The sequence below is a fragment of the Falco rusticolus genome, chromosome 15 (genome assembly GCF_015220075.1).
Source record: "Falco rusticolus isolate bFalRus1 chromosome 15, bFalRus1.pri, whole genome shotgun sequence".
Classification (NCBI taxonomy): Eukaryota; Metazoa; Chordata; class Aves; order Falconiformes; family Falconidae; genus Falco; species Falco rusticolus.
Window position 1 is genome coordinate 3751683 of NC_051201.1, and position 17150 is coordinate 3768832.

A 17150-nucleotide genomic window follows, 5' to 3' on the forward strand; every position below is an offset into this window, starting at 1 on the left:
GCGCAGCTGCAGAAGGCACTGCTGGCCAAAGCAGCCTGTTCATTACACCACACATCGTTCGCATCATCCCACCCTTGTTCAGTAAAATACCCCGATTTGAACATGCACTCATTGCCATGACACATATAGGCTGAAAAATTTTACATTCATGCACCTATTCTGCATATAATGCTGATATTAATAAGTGTAAGAATTATCTCAGAAAGGAGAAAGTCTTCTTTAAAATCTATTAAAGCCTCCTCCAGTGTCAACGTAAGCAGAGATTATAAATATATATGTGCACCCAGATTTCATTAGTTCCTTACACGGAGTGGAGGTACTATTACAGCCTGTCTTTACGATGCTCCCAGCAGTTGCATGGCGTTGCTGCCTGGTACAGAGAATGAGGCATCTTTCTTTAAATTCCTGCTGTCCAGATCTTCCATGTAACTATTTTTTGACATATCACATGCCTGTTTAATCTTCAGTACTTTACAGCAAGATGCATCTAGGTAGGGAATACACTTTAGATTACCTTGGGCCAGCAGCTATCAGTGACTAACATGGATGTTGTGATAAATATGGCATCTACGTTCAAGTGAACAGTAAGAAATTCAGAATGTCTTCTAAATCAAACTACCAGACTTTGGCTTTCCTTCAAGGGAAAAATGTGTTTGTACCACTTATTTCATTGGCTATTAATGCTATTCCTAGAGGACAACTCTTTTAGATGTGCTTTCTCCTATTCTTCCAGTTCAGCTCTCACATAGTCAGAGACAAGACTATCAAATCAGTGTAGTTTCCTGTAATTGTAATAGATTTTCCCCATGTTTTAATGACTATAACAACCAGAGAGTTCAGAAAGTTAGAGCTTTTATTTCAAAAACAAATCTGAAAGAACAGAGGAACTGCTGAACCGGGTCGGAGATCCACGTAGCCCAGTGTCCTGGTCTTCACAGCGGGGAGCAGCTGGCAATTTAAGAAAAATACCAAAAGACAGAGCACAGAGCAATCCTTCCTAGCGCACTCTTCCTGCAATCAGCTGTCAAGAGGTTTCCTTTGCCTCCAGACCACCATGGTTAGCAACAACTAAGAGCTGCACAACTCAAAACACATCTCATTTCTCTCCATATCCTTTTATACCCTCGATCTCCACAGCATCCTGCGACAAAGAGTTCCACACTCAAAACTGCATTTTGCAGGGAATAATTTTTTTTTTTTTTGAAAGCTGATGCTTGCTAACATTGCTGGGATGAGCTTGCAAACTCTCATGGGGGAGAGCCATTGGCTGCAGGGCACCAGGAGGAAAGGTCGGGTCCTTCAGCTTTTGAACTAAGCTGCAAATTTGGAACCAGCTGGGCAGCTTTGTCCCTGTAAGAGAAGCAGTGATGCTGAGTTGGCGACCTGCAGCGAGGGGGAAGAGCCAGACACCCACCCTTTAATTTCTAACATGATTTTGATTTGGAAGCAGATATAAGATGGGAGCCCACGGGAATTTTGTCATCATTGCCAAATTAAGATTTCCTGGGGCAGATCTAGAAACGTCCAGGGATGTCCGGACTTGCAGAAGGTGCCTTGTTGGGGTTTTAGCTGAGACTTTCCATGCCGGGTCCTTTCCTCCACCATGCAGGTTTTGACAGCCAGTGAATGGGGGGACCAGGCACCCAGCGGCAGCTACAGCCCACACTTTTCAAGTTCAACCAACGGGCATTTGGCTGTTTAGTGGCTTATTTTATGTGCTTGAAATGCGTCTGGTTTTCAGAAGAAGCTGAGCTCTCAATCTCCTGAAAGTCATCTATGGCATTTCCTCTGACAGCCAAGAAGTAGTAGTGTTTATTTTAAAAAGCAAACTAAATGTAAGCAACCAAACTTGCCTTTTTTTCATGAGAGAAAAGACCCAACAGGGAAAAGACTCCAGTAAAAAACTGACAATTGCGGCAGGAGAAACAGCACTTCGCTGAGAAGCACATCATTTGTCAATATAATGCTTTCCCCTAGAAGAGGCATTCCTGTACCGATTTTCTGAACATTTATCTTTTCTATGCTCTAGTCTGACAAATACTTGTGTGAGCAAATTTCACCCTGTAAATGGTTAGCCTGCTGTTTGGGGTAGAGGACTCATTATTTTTATAATGTGACAGATTGCCTAAATAAGACAGTCTCCAGAATGGACCATGCACCAGCTCATAAACCTATACGGAGACCTATATAAAATCTTACGTAAACCTGTAACAAACAACTAAACAAGTGGCCATGGTTTGTCTGCATGTATGAAGTGCTTGCACAATATTCTTTTGCAAATACTATATAGAGTGTTTGTCAATTTAATAAAAACATTAAGCACTAAATGAACAACATTTCTTTACATCAGACAAAAAGTCTGTGCATTTATGCTTCAAATATCTATGGAGCTGCAGCCACATAGGTAATATGGGAAGATGGGAATTCTTCACCTCTTCTTGCCTATCATTATTTTACCTGTAATAAAATTCAACCAAGCCCCAGCCTTGTGTTAACCCGTTCAGTTGGAAATCTGCAATGCACTCATGGAAAACGCCACTTCCAGTCAGGCCGTTATACACCACGGGGCAAGCCTGCTTATCCAGCACAGCAGAAACGTCAAAGTACTTGCCACCTTTGATAAAAGTAAGAAGGGAAGAATGTCTCCAACCTTCAGCAGTATTTTATCTCAAAAAATCCCAAGAACTATTATCTTTGCATATAGTTCCTTCTTGTGCTTTTCTAAAGAGCAACAGCTTTCCTATCTGCTTTCTAAATTAAGTAAAATCTTTGATTAAGCCATATTCCCAGAGCAGCTGAATCCACCTCGTAACACACATTTTGACACCCAAAAAAGTGAAAGCCACATCATTTATCTGGATTAGCATAAGCAACAACCACCGCTAATAGAAACTGTAACTCTCCCTCCCATACAGCTGCCTGTGGCCCTGATCCTGCAGTGGACATGCACCGTTTCGCTGATGACACACTGCACACATGGCTTAAGCACAGAAGTTAATTGCTCAGGGTGTAAGAAGATGCATTTAGCTTTCACATTTGCTTCAAGGATCACATGGAATTTCACTGAATAGTCTTTCCTCCACTAAATTAACTGCACGCCAAAAACCTGAAGGCAGATATAGCTGGGCTATGTTGAACTCACCAGCAGTAAAACTGACTCTATACTCATCCTTGATAACACCATCAGCAGCCATCTCGGCCAGCGAGGCATTGGACCACTCGATGCCAGCCTTCCTCCCATCGGGGAAAAAGACATAGCCTACAGTGAGGCTGGAAAGGAAAGAAAGGGGGCAGATTTAAAGTTCAACCAAAACTCAAACGGACCAGCACATCAGCCTGCCAGAAGAGCTCAACACTGTGCACAGCTTTCATCCCTGGAAAGCAGCAGGAATAAATGGAAAAGGTTATATTGTGGGATGTTGCAAATGCTGGGCAGGGGAAGCCACGCATGCAGGAAAGATGAGGCTTGCAGGATGGATTATGGTGGGCAGGTGGGACAGGCAGGTCCCTTGGGTTCCACTTGGTCACAGGGCCATGAACGCTGGTCTTTCAAGTTCTGGATGCACGTGCCAGTCAGCAAGGCAGGGTTCCCTGCGTAATGCCCCGCTAGAGACGGACACACCTTCTGAAATAGCTGGAGGTGCTCAATTTGTACCCCTAAATCATCTAGTCAGTAGGACAAGCAGCTGCATCAGCTGAACAGTAATTGAATGGAAAGGAAGTAATTGAAGGTAAAAGCTGCCCTTGTGACTAACTGAAAATGGGAAACTGGGCGGAGGGGGTAGGCAGCAAGAGGGTGTGGATGGAAATTGGGTTATACAGGTTCAAAGTAAGAATGTGCATATAGCTCCCGCACAGCATGCCACCTTTAACACATATGTTTTTAGCAGCATAAAATTCCTTGGTTACTTACTTAGTTGTGGTAGCTGGCATATTAATAACTGTTAAATGTGCTGCAGTCCCATCCTGTAAGACAGCGATAAGGAAAGCACAGTTTAATTTGTGCAGACTCATTTCTGTGGGTCACGGGATGACTTGACCAAGAAGACACTGCCTATAATGCAGGTTATGCAGTGTGCTATTGATTTATACCTTCAAATCTTCTCAATACATCTTCCATGAAAATCTGGCTGCAAGTGAGCGTCCAAGAATATAAACCAAACAGATTAAGGCAAATTAAGGGCACTAAAGACAACAGAATGTCCACAGCGAGAGGACATAAGAGGAGGAAACAATACGTGCAGAGCTGTATTGCTAGCCATGTTCAAAACTGATGGGCAGCCTGTCAAAATGGGCCCTGCTTTGACCAGACACCTCTGCTAATCTATATTATTCTATGCCTCAGAGAAGCATAACGGGAGAATGTTAAATAAGAACAAACTGGAATCTCGTATCTTTGCATTTCTCTTCCATCAAGTCTGAACCCCTCCAATGCTCCGCTTGCTCTGAGGCAAATATAAGCCCACGTTGTGACGTTATATAGGTACAGACACTCAGGGTATGAGGAATCCAAACTTCAATTGGCAACAAACTCTAATTCCTTCTTAATAAACAGTCAGATGGCTTTTAATTAGGAGAGGAAGAGCCACAGTTATTTTGAGTCCTATGAAGATCAGGGAGAGGTTACTACCTGACGATACACATCGCAGTGCAGAAGCACAGCCTTATTAAAAGGTACATAGGCACATGGTAGATCCCAGCAGCTCCCAAATCTGCACATATGTGGGATTTTCCAAGCTGCGCTTTGTGCTGGCCAGCGTACACCCAGGAAAAGAACTTTTATTCTGAATTCAGTCTTTAACTCCTGTAACACTGCCTATAATAGAGAGTTTCGATTTCTTTACGCCTGTCTTGGCAAAGGAAATGCCTGCTCAGGAGCATCTGTTCGGGTTGCATGCCAGCTTGTAAGGCCAGCACTCAACGCTTCGCCAGGCTGCACGCTCCAGCAGCCACCGCGCTGACTCTCCTCCAGCACAGCCACAACAGCAAAGCAGAGAATTAGAGCTCAGCACAGGCAGAAATATTTGCCGGCTGCTGTCATGAAGGCTTAGGACGCCTTCAAACACCTCAGGCTCTCAATTAGCGTGAATCAGCACTGCATCAGCTCCACCGAGCACCAGGTATTTGCGGCAGCTGAGAATCTGTCCTGTAAAGCTGCCTATCTAAAGTTTCTTTAAAAAGCCAAAATAAGCAGTTTCAAGTTACCAAAACAACTTTTGGTTCAACCCTGTAGCAAAACCTCAGTTTTTACACACATGGCTCTGCTTTTGAGAGCTGCTCCCAAGGCTTATAGGTGCTAATGATGGCACCAGTTAGCACCTCTGATTGCACGCCATGGATGTTCCCAATGCTTTATTTCTGGATACTTAAATACGACTGAGAAGTTCAGAAACACCTCTGATTTCATGGTGAAGTAGCACGTTGCCATGTTAATACCTACTTCAAAGTGTGCCAAAATCATGACATAACGGTAAATCTCAGACCAGTTTCGGATACCTGCAAAAAAGAAGAAAATCAACCAACTTAAAGTTCGCCATTGCTGGAAAACATGAACTAATAGTATGTGGCTTGACATTAACTTTGGTAAAGAAATACCCAGTAACTGATAACACGGTAGGCGTGCAAAATACAGAACAGTAACGGTATTTCCTCTGAAACATCTTAACTTCATGCCCAGTCATGGAGTTGGTTATTTTTAAAGATAATCTGTAGTCCCACTGTCTTGCCAGTACCAGCTATAGTGAAAACGGACAAGTGAGCGAATTGCCTCTGGAGCCGTTACCGTAAGAGTGGCTCCGAACGCCTTTGAGGGAAAGTTCGATTTTCTCATGGTTTTCTATTTCAATTCCTCCAACAGACTGGCCCCACTGCTCATGTCGGAAATGTTGTTCCCTCTGTCTGGAAGAAAGGAGTGAACTGACACAGGCAAAATCAACAAGTCTCCTATTCAAGCAGCCTCAATGTCAACCTGATGGACTTATATCCCAAAATGAAGGAGAGACTTCAGAGCACATGGATAATGGCTATGCCAGATTTTACACATTAGTAATCACTTTTACATTTCCCAGTTATTGCTACATAATGTCTATGAGACACCTGAGAATGAAACAACAGCAAATTCCCACCCTAACAGACTATAAAAATGCCCTTTCTTTGAAAAAAATGCCGTACTACCGAAGAGTTGCTGCTCAGAAGTCAGCAGGTATCGCCAAAGACTGTTGGTATCCATATTTTCTGCTTGTATTTCGACAACGCACTATCAATACACATACTTTCTTCTCGTATTTTCAGCTCTCTGAAGCTTGTATAGTAATTAAAACACCCACTTTAGCTCTTCTTTCACACCATTACAGTCGATCCTTTGCTTAGACATACCTAGGCCATTGACTTTGGAAGCAGCCTAAATCAGGTTGATAGCGATGAAAAAAGACAGAACAAGAAACATTCCTAATGCTCAAGGTTTTACAGACCAAAACCGTGGGCAGGTCCCTCCACCCACACATTAGGAAGACTTCATCTGTGCGCAGGAACCTCCTTAGAGGTTGCCAGGTCATGAAACCAGGAGACACCTGACAGGAGCTATGTCCCTTATTAGCTCATTTCAAATTAAACACGCCTTCTAAAATCACCTACAACAACATAGGACAAGCCCTGAAGAGATCTCTAGAAAAATTGCCATTAACCCCAGAAAAATTAATCTCGCCTCTCACTTTTTGACCCTCTGGAAGAACTCAATGGTCCACGGTTCCTGGGCCAAAGCACGTGCCAATGTGCTGGGGTGACTGTCGACACTAAAGTTAAAGATATCTGTGAAGTTCTCCCAACTAGAAAAATGGGGAAAAAATAAAAGACATTATTAGTTTTCAGACCATACCAGGCCAAGCTGTGCACTTGCAGCTCAGACAGTGGCAATCTTTGTATTTTGCCATTATTGGAAAATTCTGATTTTTGTCATTTTAAATATGTTACTACTCTTCAAGGAAGCAAACAAAAGGAAGCTGAGAAGAGCAACAGCGGCCTGCAAGAGCCAACAGATTGCCTAGGAAGGGAAGCTGGCAGGGCAAAGCCGCAAGCGACAGCATGCTGCTTTCTCTCACCCAGTCTGCTCAGAGGCACAAACGCAGCAATACTGCAGAAATGCTGTGCTGCTTTGACAGCAAATTATTTTTCAAGGGCTTCATGTGTTCCTTTGTGCACATGACCTTTCGAAAGCAGTAACGAAATCTCTAACCCTGAACTATACATCACTATACATCCCAAAGCAAGCGTGAAACACTTACTGGAAAGAGAATTTAACTGGTACAAGTTCACCTTCCTCTTCACTCCACTCCTGCCGGTACGGTCCTTTTCTGTAAAGAAAGCACTATAATTCTGTATCATTCCCAAACAAACAGCAAAATGTTTCTTGTATGTTTGGAAATGGGTGCAATAGGAGACAGCGCAGAAGAATGACACTATTGTATGCTAAGGTAGAAGAGTAATGCTGTATATAACTAGCTGTATTTTCATTCCGTAAAAATCAATGCATGCTATTGTTACCAAATTGCTTTTGGTTCAAGTTGGTTAAATATATTTCCAGACAGTGTTCAAAAAGCCTTGGTCTCAAGGGTAGATAAATGAAACTATGGAGTGTTGCAATACCTGAGTAATCCATTAAAGCTTATTTTCCAGCATGTTTGAGGCTCTAAGTATTCAATAGTGAGCCCTCCCCCACTCCAGATGTCTTCAGCTTCATCTCTCACCATCATGTTTGGATGTTGTGGGTGCTAAAAAGACATTTCAGGAAAACATTCAATTCAATTGTGAGGACGCAATGTGGGTGGATTCCTGCTCTCATGGCCCTCTGCAGGAGCAACATTTGGTTGAATTGGCTTTTCAGTTCTGCCTGCTTTCTGGTAATCAATTATTAGAGAGAGAAAATTGCATCTAAAATACCTGCGTTATAAGATAAAACATTATTGCTTCAGATAATACAACTGAATTACTTGTGCACAGGGATGTCACTGGAAGAGCTCAACTCCTGACGCTAGTGGCTGTCAAGCTCACAGCCAAGCTGATGCAGGGCTTTAGGGGTAAGTTTATTTTTAGACTGAGTTTAATGATGATGATGATGAAAATGTTCTAAATTTCTAGTGCATGCAAGCTCCCAAAACTCTTCAGCTGCTCTTTGGAAAACGTGTCTTGTTTCCTAAAGCTGCCACCTTTCTAAAAGCGAGCTTATACCTGCTGCTGTAGGGAAGGATCTAAGAAGGTCCTGAACTTGGCAGTTCCAAGTCACAAAGCCACAAAGTAGTATGATTATACTAAATATTACTAGAAAACAAAACAATGCACATCAATCTCTTCTTTTTTTTCTTTTCTTAATTTTCTGCAAATAGGACATCTCCTGCTTTTTCTGGTCATGGCTACTTAGTGAAACTAATTTTTGAATATAAAGATATTTGAGTGCAAAGGGATTTATGCCAGACCTTCCCTCCTTTACTATGTAGTCAGCTATTGACAAAAAGGGAATTTCACAGGGAAAATATATGTTTAATATTGTGGTTTTTTTAGCAAGAATGAAGCCGATGTACACATAACTCCCTAAAAGCTTTTCTTTCTCTTTTAAAGAGGCAATTGCACAATGTTTTTTATAGCATTCACTCATTAAAAAAGGGGGGAAAATCAACCATAAGCATACAACATAACTTAGTAACCATGTGCTGCATGTTATCAGAAAGACTAAACGCTCAAAGTCTTCCTGGGAGACTTAACAAGGCATTTTTTAGAAAATATGCTATGTTTTGTGCACATTATGGGAAAAAGGAAGTGAATGTCAGAATCTCCTCAAAATGTTAGACATTACCAGCAATCTGGCCAATTTTGCTGCTGCCCTTAGACAAAGCACTGATGTCTTCCTGTTAGGAAGTTTTTGTAGAGAAGATGTAGAGAACATCAATTTTTGCTTGGGATCCTAACATGTGTTCAAGACAGGAGTTAAGCACTGCTCTTGAATGCCACCTCACATCCACCACCTACTTCAAACTCTCCTATTCCATCCACTCTCAGGAAGAGCCACATCTCACAGATCCCGTCAGGACGTTTTGCAAGACGAGCAATCACAAAGGACTTGTTGGTCTCTGCAAAGCCGGTGAAGTAAACCGAATCAAGTGCCTAGGGAAAGGGAAATGGATTTCAGCCCCAGCTGGAGGCAGGAAAGGAGCGGGAGAAGGTGAGTAATTCTTTGTTTTCCATAGGTTGCTTCTCAGCAATCAAGTTTTACTTTCACTTTTTATATTTATTAGCAATGACCAGCCAGAGAGTTTTGCTAGCAGCAGTGAAGCCTCATATGACTGAGATCCACAACATTTAGTCAAGCTGGTGTACAATAAGCACATCATGCATTGACACAAAAGCATTTTTCCTTTCCTGTTTGCCCATTTCCTCATCAGGGCAGACACAGAAAGCAGAGCAGGAGCGGATGAGAAGCAGTTTCAGCGAGGGAACATAATTATTGCATGGTAAACCACGGATAAGGTGAAACAGTATCCTGAATTAAGATGATTATCTTGCAATGAGTTCCCTTGACCTTATGAAATACACCCTCAAAACGTGTGTCTGTGAGGATGCAACTGAGCCACAAACATGCTGTTTCCCCACCTAACTCCAAATTGTAAGTAGGACAACTGACATGTAGGGGAAACAGCACTAAAAAGGAAAAAGGAAGAGAAAGAAGGTAACAGGAAACCCAGCACTTTGCCAACACGATCAGCAGCTGGGCTGCTGTAGGGCCAGTTACCATCTCAAATCTTAAAAACTATTAGGAACAGAAGGTGACAACTTCAAATTCAGACGTACATTTCCACACATTTGTGCAGGACTGACTCAAAGTGAGGTTTTAAATGCTGGAACGTGGAAATTAAGATTTATGTCTGTATTTTTGGGCATAGATGAAGTTCCATCTCTGAAAAATTATCCACCAGAAAATGCTAATGAAAAAAATACTAAAATCAGATGATTATCCCCTTTATGCATATGGGTAAGAGGGGGGTTTGAGGGCACAGTCTGGAAATACACACAGAGCGAGCCCACTGGATGCCAATGCAAAAATTCAGAAACATAATTTTTTGAAAGATTTTCCAGATCCGTTTTTAGATTTCTCTTGTAAGTGTTGCTCCAGTGTCGCTGCCTGGAGGAGCAGAGAGGAAAGCACAGACCCCTTGGCTATATCCCAAACCACCCTGGATGTTCAATTTGATTTGGAAGAAGGTGTCACTCCTGCCCTATCAAATCTGGCTGAGATTGGCAAAAAGCTTCCCCAAGCAGCACCTTAATTAGTAAAAAGGAAAAGCTAGAGAAAACAGCTTTTTTTTTTTTTTTTTTTAAGGCTAAGCAGAGGCCTCAGTGCATTTATTAAATAATATATCTTAAAGGACTCCTAGAAGGCTCTGGGAAATGTTAATAAGAAGTCCATTTTTCACAGAAGTTACTTAGGATCCAACATCTCAGCTGGCGTCTGCAAGTCGAATCTTGATGAGGCAAGGAAAAGCGAGGGAAATCCTGCCACATCAGCCTTTACGCTTCCCCCTCGCACCAAGAAACACAGCAAAGCCCACCCACATCTCCCTGCTAGGCACAGTGAGCATTTCGGCAGGATGGTACCCAAACACCAGCAAGGTACAGGCTGGAGACAGAGGGTTTGTTATTTATTAAGCAGCCAAGTACATCTGGAAAATAAAATTCAATTCACTAAGTATTCTAAAATAAAAGGCTGCTGTGTCCTGTAGGGTATCTGCTTTCTCCTACCAACACCAGCTGGTCTGATTAGAGGTAACCCTCCTCCCTGCAAGGGACAGCCAAGGGGACATCCCCAACCTGCCCTCCCTGGGATGGGCTGAAGTGGGGGGAAAGGACGTGGGTCCCCAGGCTTCAGGGGTTGGGTGGTGGGGGCTGCCAGGCACCAGGATGCAGAGGATGGGGGTACCTGAGGGATGCAGGTCCCTGGGTGTGCAAGGTGCTGGGGATGCAGAGGGGAGCAGGTGGGTTGGCAGATGGAGGTGGTATGGGTCCAGGGGGTGTGGGTCCACGGGCAATGGGTGTTGGGGGGGGCACGTGGGTCCCAGGGAATGGAGGTTCCAGGCATCGGGGGTGGGGGTGCTGGGGATGGGGTCCCAAGGGAAGAGTGGGGTGGCAGGGGTGCAGAGAGACCGGGATGGGAGGGAAGGATGTGTCACGGAAAGGGTTCCCGGGGCATGGGGGTCCCAGGGCTGGGGGTCCTAGGACCGGGGGTGCCGCGGGACACTCACGTGGGGGTCGGGGCGAAGCGGCCGTGGCCGCCGCGGCTCCGGGGCCCCCCCGCCGGCCGCCCGCTGCCTCCAGGCGCCGTGGAAGAGCAGGAGGGAGCCCAGGGCCCAGCGCTTCAGCGGGGCCCCCGCGCCGGGGGCGGCCGCCCGCCGCGCCCCCAGCAGCGCCAGCAGCGCCGCCGCCAGCAGCGCCAGCAGCGCCAGCAGCCCCGGCATGGCGGGGCGTGCGGAGGCGGTGCGGAGCCCTGCGCGCTGGCGGAGCGCGGCTGGGCGGAACGAAGCGGAGCGGAGCGGGGCGCGGGGCGGGGCGCAGCGGGGCGCGGGGCGGGGCGCGGTGCGGGGCGGAGCGGTGCGGTGCGGTGCGCGCTGGCGGAGCGGTGCGCGGAGCCCGGCGCTGGCTCTGGCCGCCAGCAGACCCCGCCTCAGGGCCGCTCACCGCCCCGTCCCGGGGCCGGTCACGGGCATTTCCGCCAGGGGCTTGTCCCGGCTGCCGGCGCGCTGCGTCACGCTGGGAAGCAGCGTTTGCTCCTTCTATTTATTTTTTAATTTAAAAAAAAAAAAAAGCCAAACATTTTTTCCCTCGAGAAACGTGATCTGAGTGCGCGTTTCGCCCAGCTGCATGGAAGGCCCCCAGGGAAGCGCAGGCAGTTCCCCTGGAGAGGCACAGCCAAGGTTCAGGAAAGCCTGCGGGTGAAGGTGCGGGAGAGGTGGGTTTGGGGTATCTCTGGGGGGTGAGGGCAGTATCAGCGGCTCTCCCCCCAGCTGGAAGGCTGTGGCTGTGGCTCAGCTCATCAATTGGCATCACAGTTCCTGTTGTAGATTTCTGACCCTGTTTTACTGGGCTCACAGCATCCTTCGCTTGCTCCCGCTGCCAGCTCTGGGCAAGAGGCAGGGAGAAAGCTGGGCAGCCCCTGGCATCCAAGGCACACACACAAAAACCCAACTGAATGCAGCAGGCATCCCTTCAGCAGCTCTTGCGGGTCCCATTTCTAGAGGCTCTGTTTTTGAAGGCTTTTGGCTGGCTGCAGAACAGATCTTTTTATTCCTTTTGCAGTTAGCCAGCATGTAGTCTCATTTCCCTGTGCTGAAATAAACCCAGCCTCTCAGGAGTAGCTGAAGTGTAGCTGATGTGGCTTTGGAGGAAGATGGGGCTCTCAGAACCTGTGCTTTCTTTTGTCTTCTGGGTGTTGGGACTCCCTGTTAGCTCTACAGACTTCTCAGAGGACTTGCTGTTACCTGAAAAGCACTTACTGTACATTTTTATGCCTTATCTCAACTGTCCCTCGATTGGGTTTTATAACCACCTCTGCTGTGGTTTGTGTTTAACAGTGCTTATGGTTCTTTTGATTTTGTTCTCTGAATGCAACTTGTTTTTAATAACCTCCTTAGTTCTGTTCTTCTTTTTGCCCCGTATCTAGTCTTTTCTGATACTGATGTGCACTTACTCTGCCTCTGTGATGATGTTTCTATCTATCCTTCAAAAGCTTTTAGTGTTCCTTCTACCTTCTTAAAAAGCTTCCTTATTTTTACACAGTTCCCCTTTTCTGAGATCAGGCAGAACTGTTCTGTGTTGCTTTATTGCTATCCATGGACCACATCAAATCAAAAATAGAAGGGCAGGCACTAAGAAGCAGAAGGCATCCAAGATTAAGACAATGAGGTTCAGAAATTTATTTCTGTAAATTGCCATTGCTTCAGTTAATATTGAAAAGGTACATCTTAAAGTTAACCACACAGAGTAGGCAGAGAGCCAGAGAGATAATAAGGTTATTTTCTTACTTCAGATTGTGTCGTGGAGGGACTGAAAACGGTCTAAAAATAGGAGATGTGTCACAATGTTATCACCCTGTACCTGCAGCACAGCAGACACGGCTCAGTCCAGAGAAAGGCTGAAAGGAAATGGATTATGAAAAACAGCTTTTATTTTTTAGTTAAAATTTAAGCACAGTATTAACACAAAGCAGTACTCAGTGGGGAAAGAGCCACACAAATGACAAACTTTTGGGACTTTACAAATATGCACGTAATTAAACCCTCAGCAGCTCTACTCTGCTTGAGAAGCAAGAACCTATGGCGAATGACGGATTCTTGTAAACTCTTCCTTTTTTTCCTCATGCAGTCCACGAGCAGCTTTACTGCTCCTTGCTGAACTGTTGGGAGTCCTTACACAAATCTGAATTTCAGTACTTCCATTTCTGAGGGGAGGATCAATGGGGCACGAATATTTCAGATGTTCCTCTGATACTTACAAGTATGCAAAAACTCCCATAGTCTAACCAACGCACCGGTGAAGTTATTGTGCCTGTCTCTACGGAATCTGTAACAGAGATAAGCTTTGTTCCTTCCTAAGAGGACAGGAAGCATGGAAGCAGTTTGCTTCGTGCAGCATTATGTTTCAACATTTCTTAGATAATTTGTTCGAGGACTGAAAGTTATGTCTGGCAAACAATTTATCTTGGCAATATTGTTTGTTGTGGAAATGGGTTCCAAACCAGCAGGACTTGCAGAAGAACCAAAGTCCTGACATGTCTGGTAGTGTTTTTAGCATGGCAAAAACAATGCTGTGCATGTTAAAACAAGTCTTAAGATCTGTTCCACATACTTAGGAAAAATGTGGGGAGGAAAATATTCAATTGTTTTGTTTGTTTCTGTGTTCAGGAGGAAATGAGGAACCTGCGACTGATGCACAGTGCTAAAAATACAGAGAACAAAGCAAGGTGAATTTAAGAATTTCTGGTTAGCATAAATTTGCTAATTTAAGCATCTGCAATATTGACCATCAAACTTCTTATTGGGTAGTGAACACTTTAAACAGCACTGCTTGTTTTAAATCCGGCTGCCTGGCAAAGGCAATTGATATGTTAGGGCTATATTCCATCAGCAAAAATACTTTGGCACTCTCAGAAATCAATGGTCTGTAAAATCAGATTAAGCGTAGCTCTGAGGTCCATACTGGTTCTCAGGCTCTTTGCACAGCAGTGAGCACTGGCTGCATTTGCTGTGCAAAGCTATCCAGGCTCTCTAGCAGTGTTTGAGCTGAAATCAAAGGCAAGAGAAGAAAAAAAAAAATGCATTATGGCCTCTCCTCCTCAGAGAGCTGTAAATGTAACTGGAGTTTCAGAACTCCATCCAGAAATAATGGCCAGACTGGCATCTGTAGCATAAGACCCAGATAGGCCTGTACTTCAAGAAAGCTCAGATCTGGGACAGAATTTCCTAGTTTCAGCCTATATTTAAGTTGCATATCGTTATATGTGGATGTTTCTTCAAAGACTTGTTGCATAACTGCCATGTCTGTGCACCTTTCCTCTCTGCATTTTTGTCTGGAGGTAGGCTGTTTGCCGATGTCATATGATCAAAAAGACTAAAGTTATTTAGGCTGCCCCAGGGCTGCACAAATCGGTGACGCACCATTCAGTGGACACACGTGCTAGTTACACTGAGGTGACAAGTCACTAAGCATAGATAGTTCCATGGAAATCGATTGCAAAACTTCCACTGAATTAGAAGCTCTCACTGAAAAGCTTGTGTGGGAACTGCTGAAGTCTACAACCTCCTGGGTGTGACAACATGCAGTGTACTCTCTAGCTGATGCTGCTAAAACGCCCCAACACAGCACCTAACTATTCTGTAACTTCTTGGGTAACTGTCATATCTTGGCCATTCTGAGATAAAAGCGCAAGGGAGGCAATGCGTTTCTGTTTCCTCAGAAGTTAAGCTCACTATAATAAGCACCATAAGTATGTACCCCTGAAAAATGCTTTTCTTAATTTCATTTTTATTCCTGGATAAATGACTTATTAGTCATATTAAGCAAAAACTTAAGAAGGAAGTTTTAGAAAAATATCAGCTCTTCCGATTTTGTGTCTATAGATGTTTACATACTTTCATTTGAACAGCAGTGGCATTGACATCCACTAACAACTTCTAGTACGCGAAACCCAGCTGTTTGGAAGTAGAATACTACAAAAACACACTTTTCTGAAGTCCCTGATATTTCAGGTCAGAAGCAGAAGGAAATGCAAAAGAAGCAGAAACACACACAGGCATGTGGACAGCTGTATTTTCCTGTAATTTGTAGCGTACACAGACGCTATGTGCTTGCTGCCCCTGTCCCACTAGATGGTGACCGTGCTACAAGGAAAATACAGGATGCAGACACAAGAGCTGTCATTTGTTTGTCATCCTTCAGTTTTTTTATGTTTTTAATGCGTTCTCAGCTCACGGAGTGCAAGGTTTGCTATTTTGCATGTCATTTTTAAAGCTACTGGGTACATAGTTTTCCCAGTACACAGTGGAGATTTCTGAATGAGTGTCATGTGGTAATATTTCCAGATAAAACAATTTGTCTAATTTAACTACTGATGTTGAAGCCTAGGCGCATCAAATTTAGTGAATGGCCACAGAACACGCCCTTGATTTTGGTGCAGAATCACCCTCCTCAGACTCGCTGAAGCAACGAGGGACTCTAACAAAGTATTGCCACAAAAATGTGTGTAGACATAAAGCAAAGACCCTTTATGGAGGAACAGAAGAAACACCCGCTGGGTCTGTATGCGGTTATAGCAAGCACAGGTGGCTGTGCTGTTGCTGCTGCTGCTGCTGCCGGATCGCAGCGCTGCAGGTGAGGAGGAGACCAAGGGATGGGGCAGCAGCGCTGCCCTGGGGAGGCTGTGCTGGCACGGCATCGGGCAGGCTGGGCCTCAATGGCCCCGGGCAGGCTCTGCCTCCATGGCCTCGGGCGGGCAGTGCTGCCATGGCCCCGGGCATGCTGTGTGTCCATCACCTTAGGCACACTGTGCACCACAGCCTCGGGCAGGTTGTGACGCCATGGCCTCAGGTAGCTGGTGCCGTCACAGCCCCAGGCAGGCTGTGCCACCATGGCCTCGGGCAGGGTCTGCCTCAATGGACTCGGGCGGGCTGTGTTGTCACAGACTTGGACCAGCTGTGCCTCCATCGCCTCAGGTAGGCTGTGTGGCCATGGCCCCAGGTAGGCAGTGCCATCACAGCCTCAGGCAGGCTGTTGTGCCATTTCTTGGGCAGACTGTGCCTCCATGGCCCCGGGTAAGTTGTGCCATCACAGCCTTGAGCAGGCTGTGCCTCAATGGCCTCGGGCAGGCTGTGTCTCAATGGCACCAGGCTGGCTTTGCTGCCCAGGCCTCGGTCAGGCTGTGCGGCCATGTCTTGGGGCAGGCTGTGCCTCATGAGCTCAGTCAGAATGTGATGCCATGGCCTTGGGCAGACTGTGCCTCAATGACCTCGGTCAGGCTGTGTCACCATGTCTTGGGACAGGCTGAGCCTCAATGGCCTCAGTCAGGCTGTGCCTCAATGGCCTTGGGCAGGCTGTGCCCCCTGGCCCCAGATAGTCTCTGGCCAAGATTTTGGCCAGGCTGTGCCTCAATGGACTTGGGCAGGCTGTGCCGCCATGGTCCCGGGCAGGCTCAGCCTCTATAGCCTCCGAGCAGGCTCAGCCACCATGGCCTCAGGCAGGCTCTGCCTTAGTGTTCCCGGGAAGGCTGTGCCTCAATGGCTTCAGGCAGGCTGTGCCTTAATGGCTCCAGGCACGTTCTGCCACCATGTTCTCAGGCAGGCCGTGCCTTAATGGCCCTGGAAGGCTCTGCTTCAATGTCCCCGGGCAAGGTGTGCCGTCACGGTCTTGGGCAAGCCGTGCCACCATGGCATTGGGCAGGCTCTGCCCCAATGGCCTCAGGTAGGCTGTGCCTTAATGGCCCTGGGCAAGCTGTGCCACAATGGCATCTGGCAGGCTTTGCCCCAATGGCCTCAAGCAGGCTGTGCCTCAATGGGCTCGGGCAGGCTGTGCCTCCATGGCACCAAGCAGGCTCTGCCGCCATGGCCTCTGCCAAGCTC

General features: G+C 45.9%; 1 protein-coding gene across 1 annotated transcript; it reads right to left on the reverse strand.

Annotated features, from left to right (window-relative positions):
• Positions 1-835: 835 nt before the first annotated feature.
• LOC119157953 lies at positions 836-11513 on the reverse strand. The gene is made up of 11 exons (XM_037409376.1): positions 11286-11513; positions 9019-9153; positions 7642-7766; positions 7281-7349; positions 6711-6824; positions 5783-5898; positions 5441-5496; positions 3914-3966; positions 3143-3270; positions 2458-2614; positions 836-1350 (listed from the first exon to the last, which is right to left on the reverse strand). Exons 1-11 carry the CDS (start codon positions 11496-11498, stop codon positions 1248-1250), a joined length of 1269 nt encoding a protein of 422 aa, XP_037265273.1. The 5' UTR covers positions 11499-11513; the 3' UTR covers positions 836-1247.
• Between the last annotated feature and the right edge of the window lie 5637 nt (positions 11514-17150).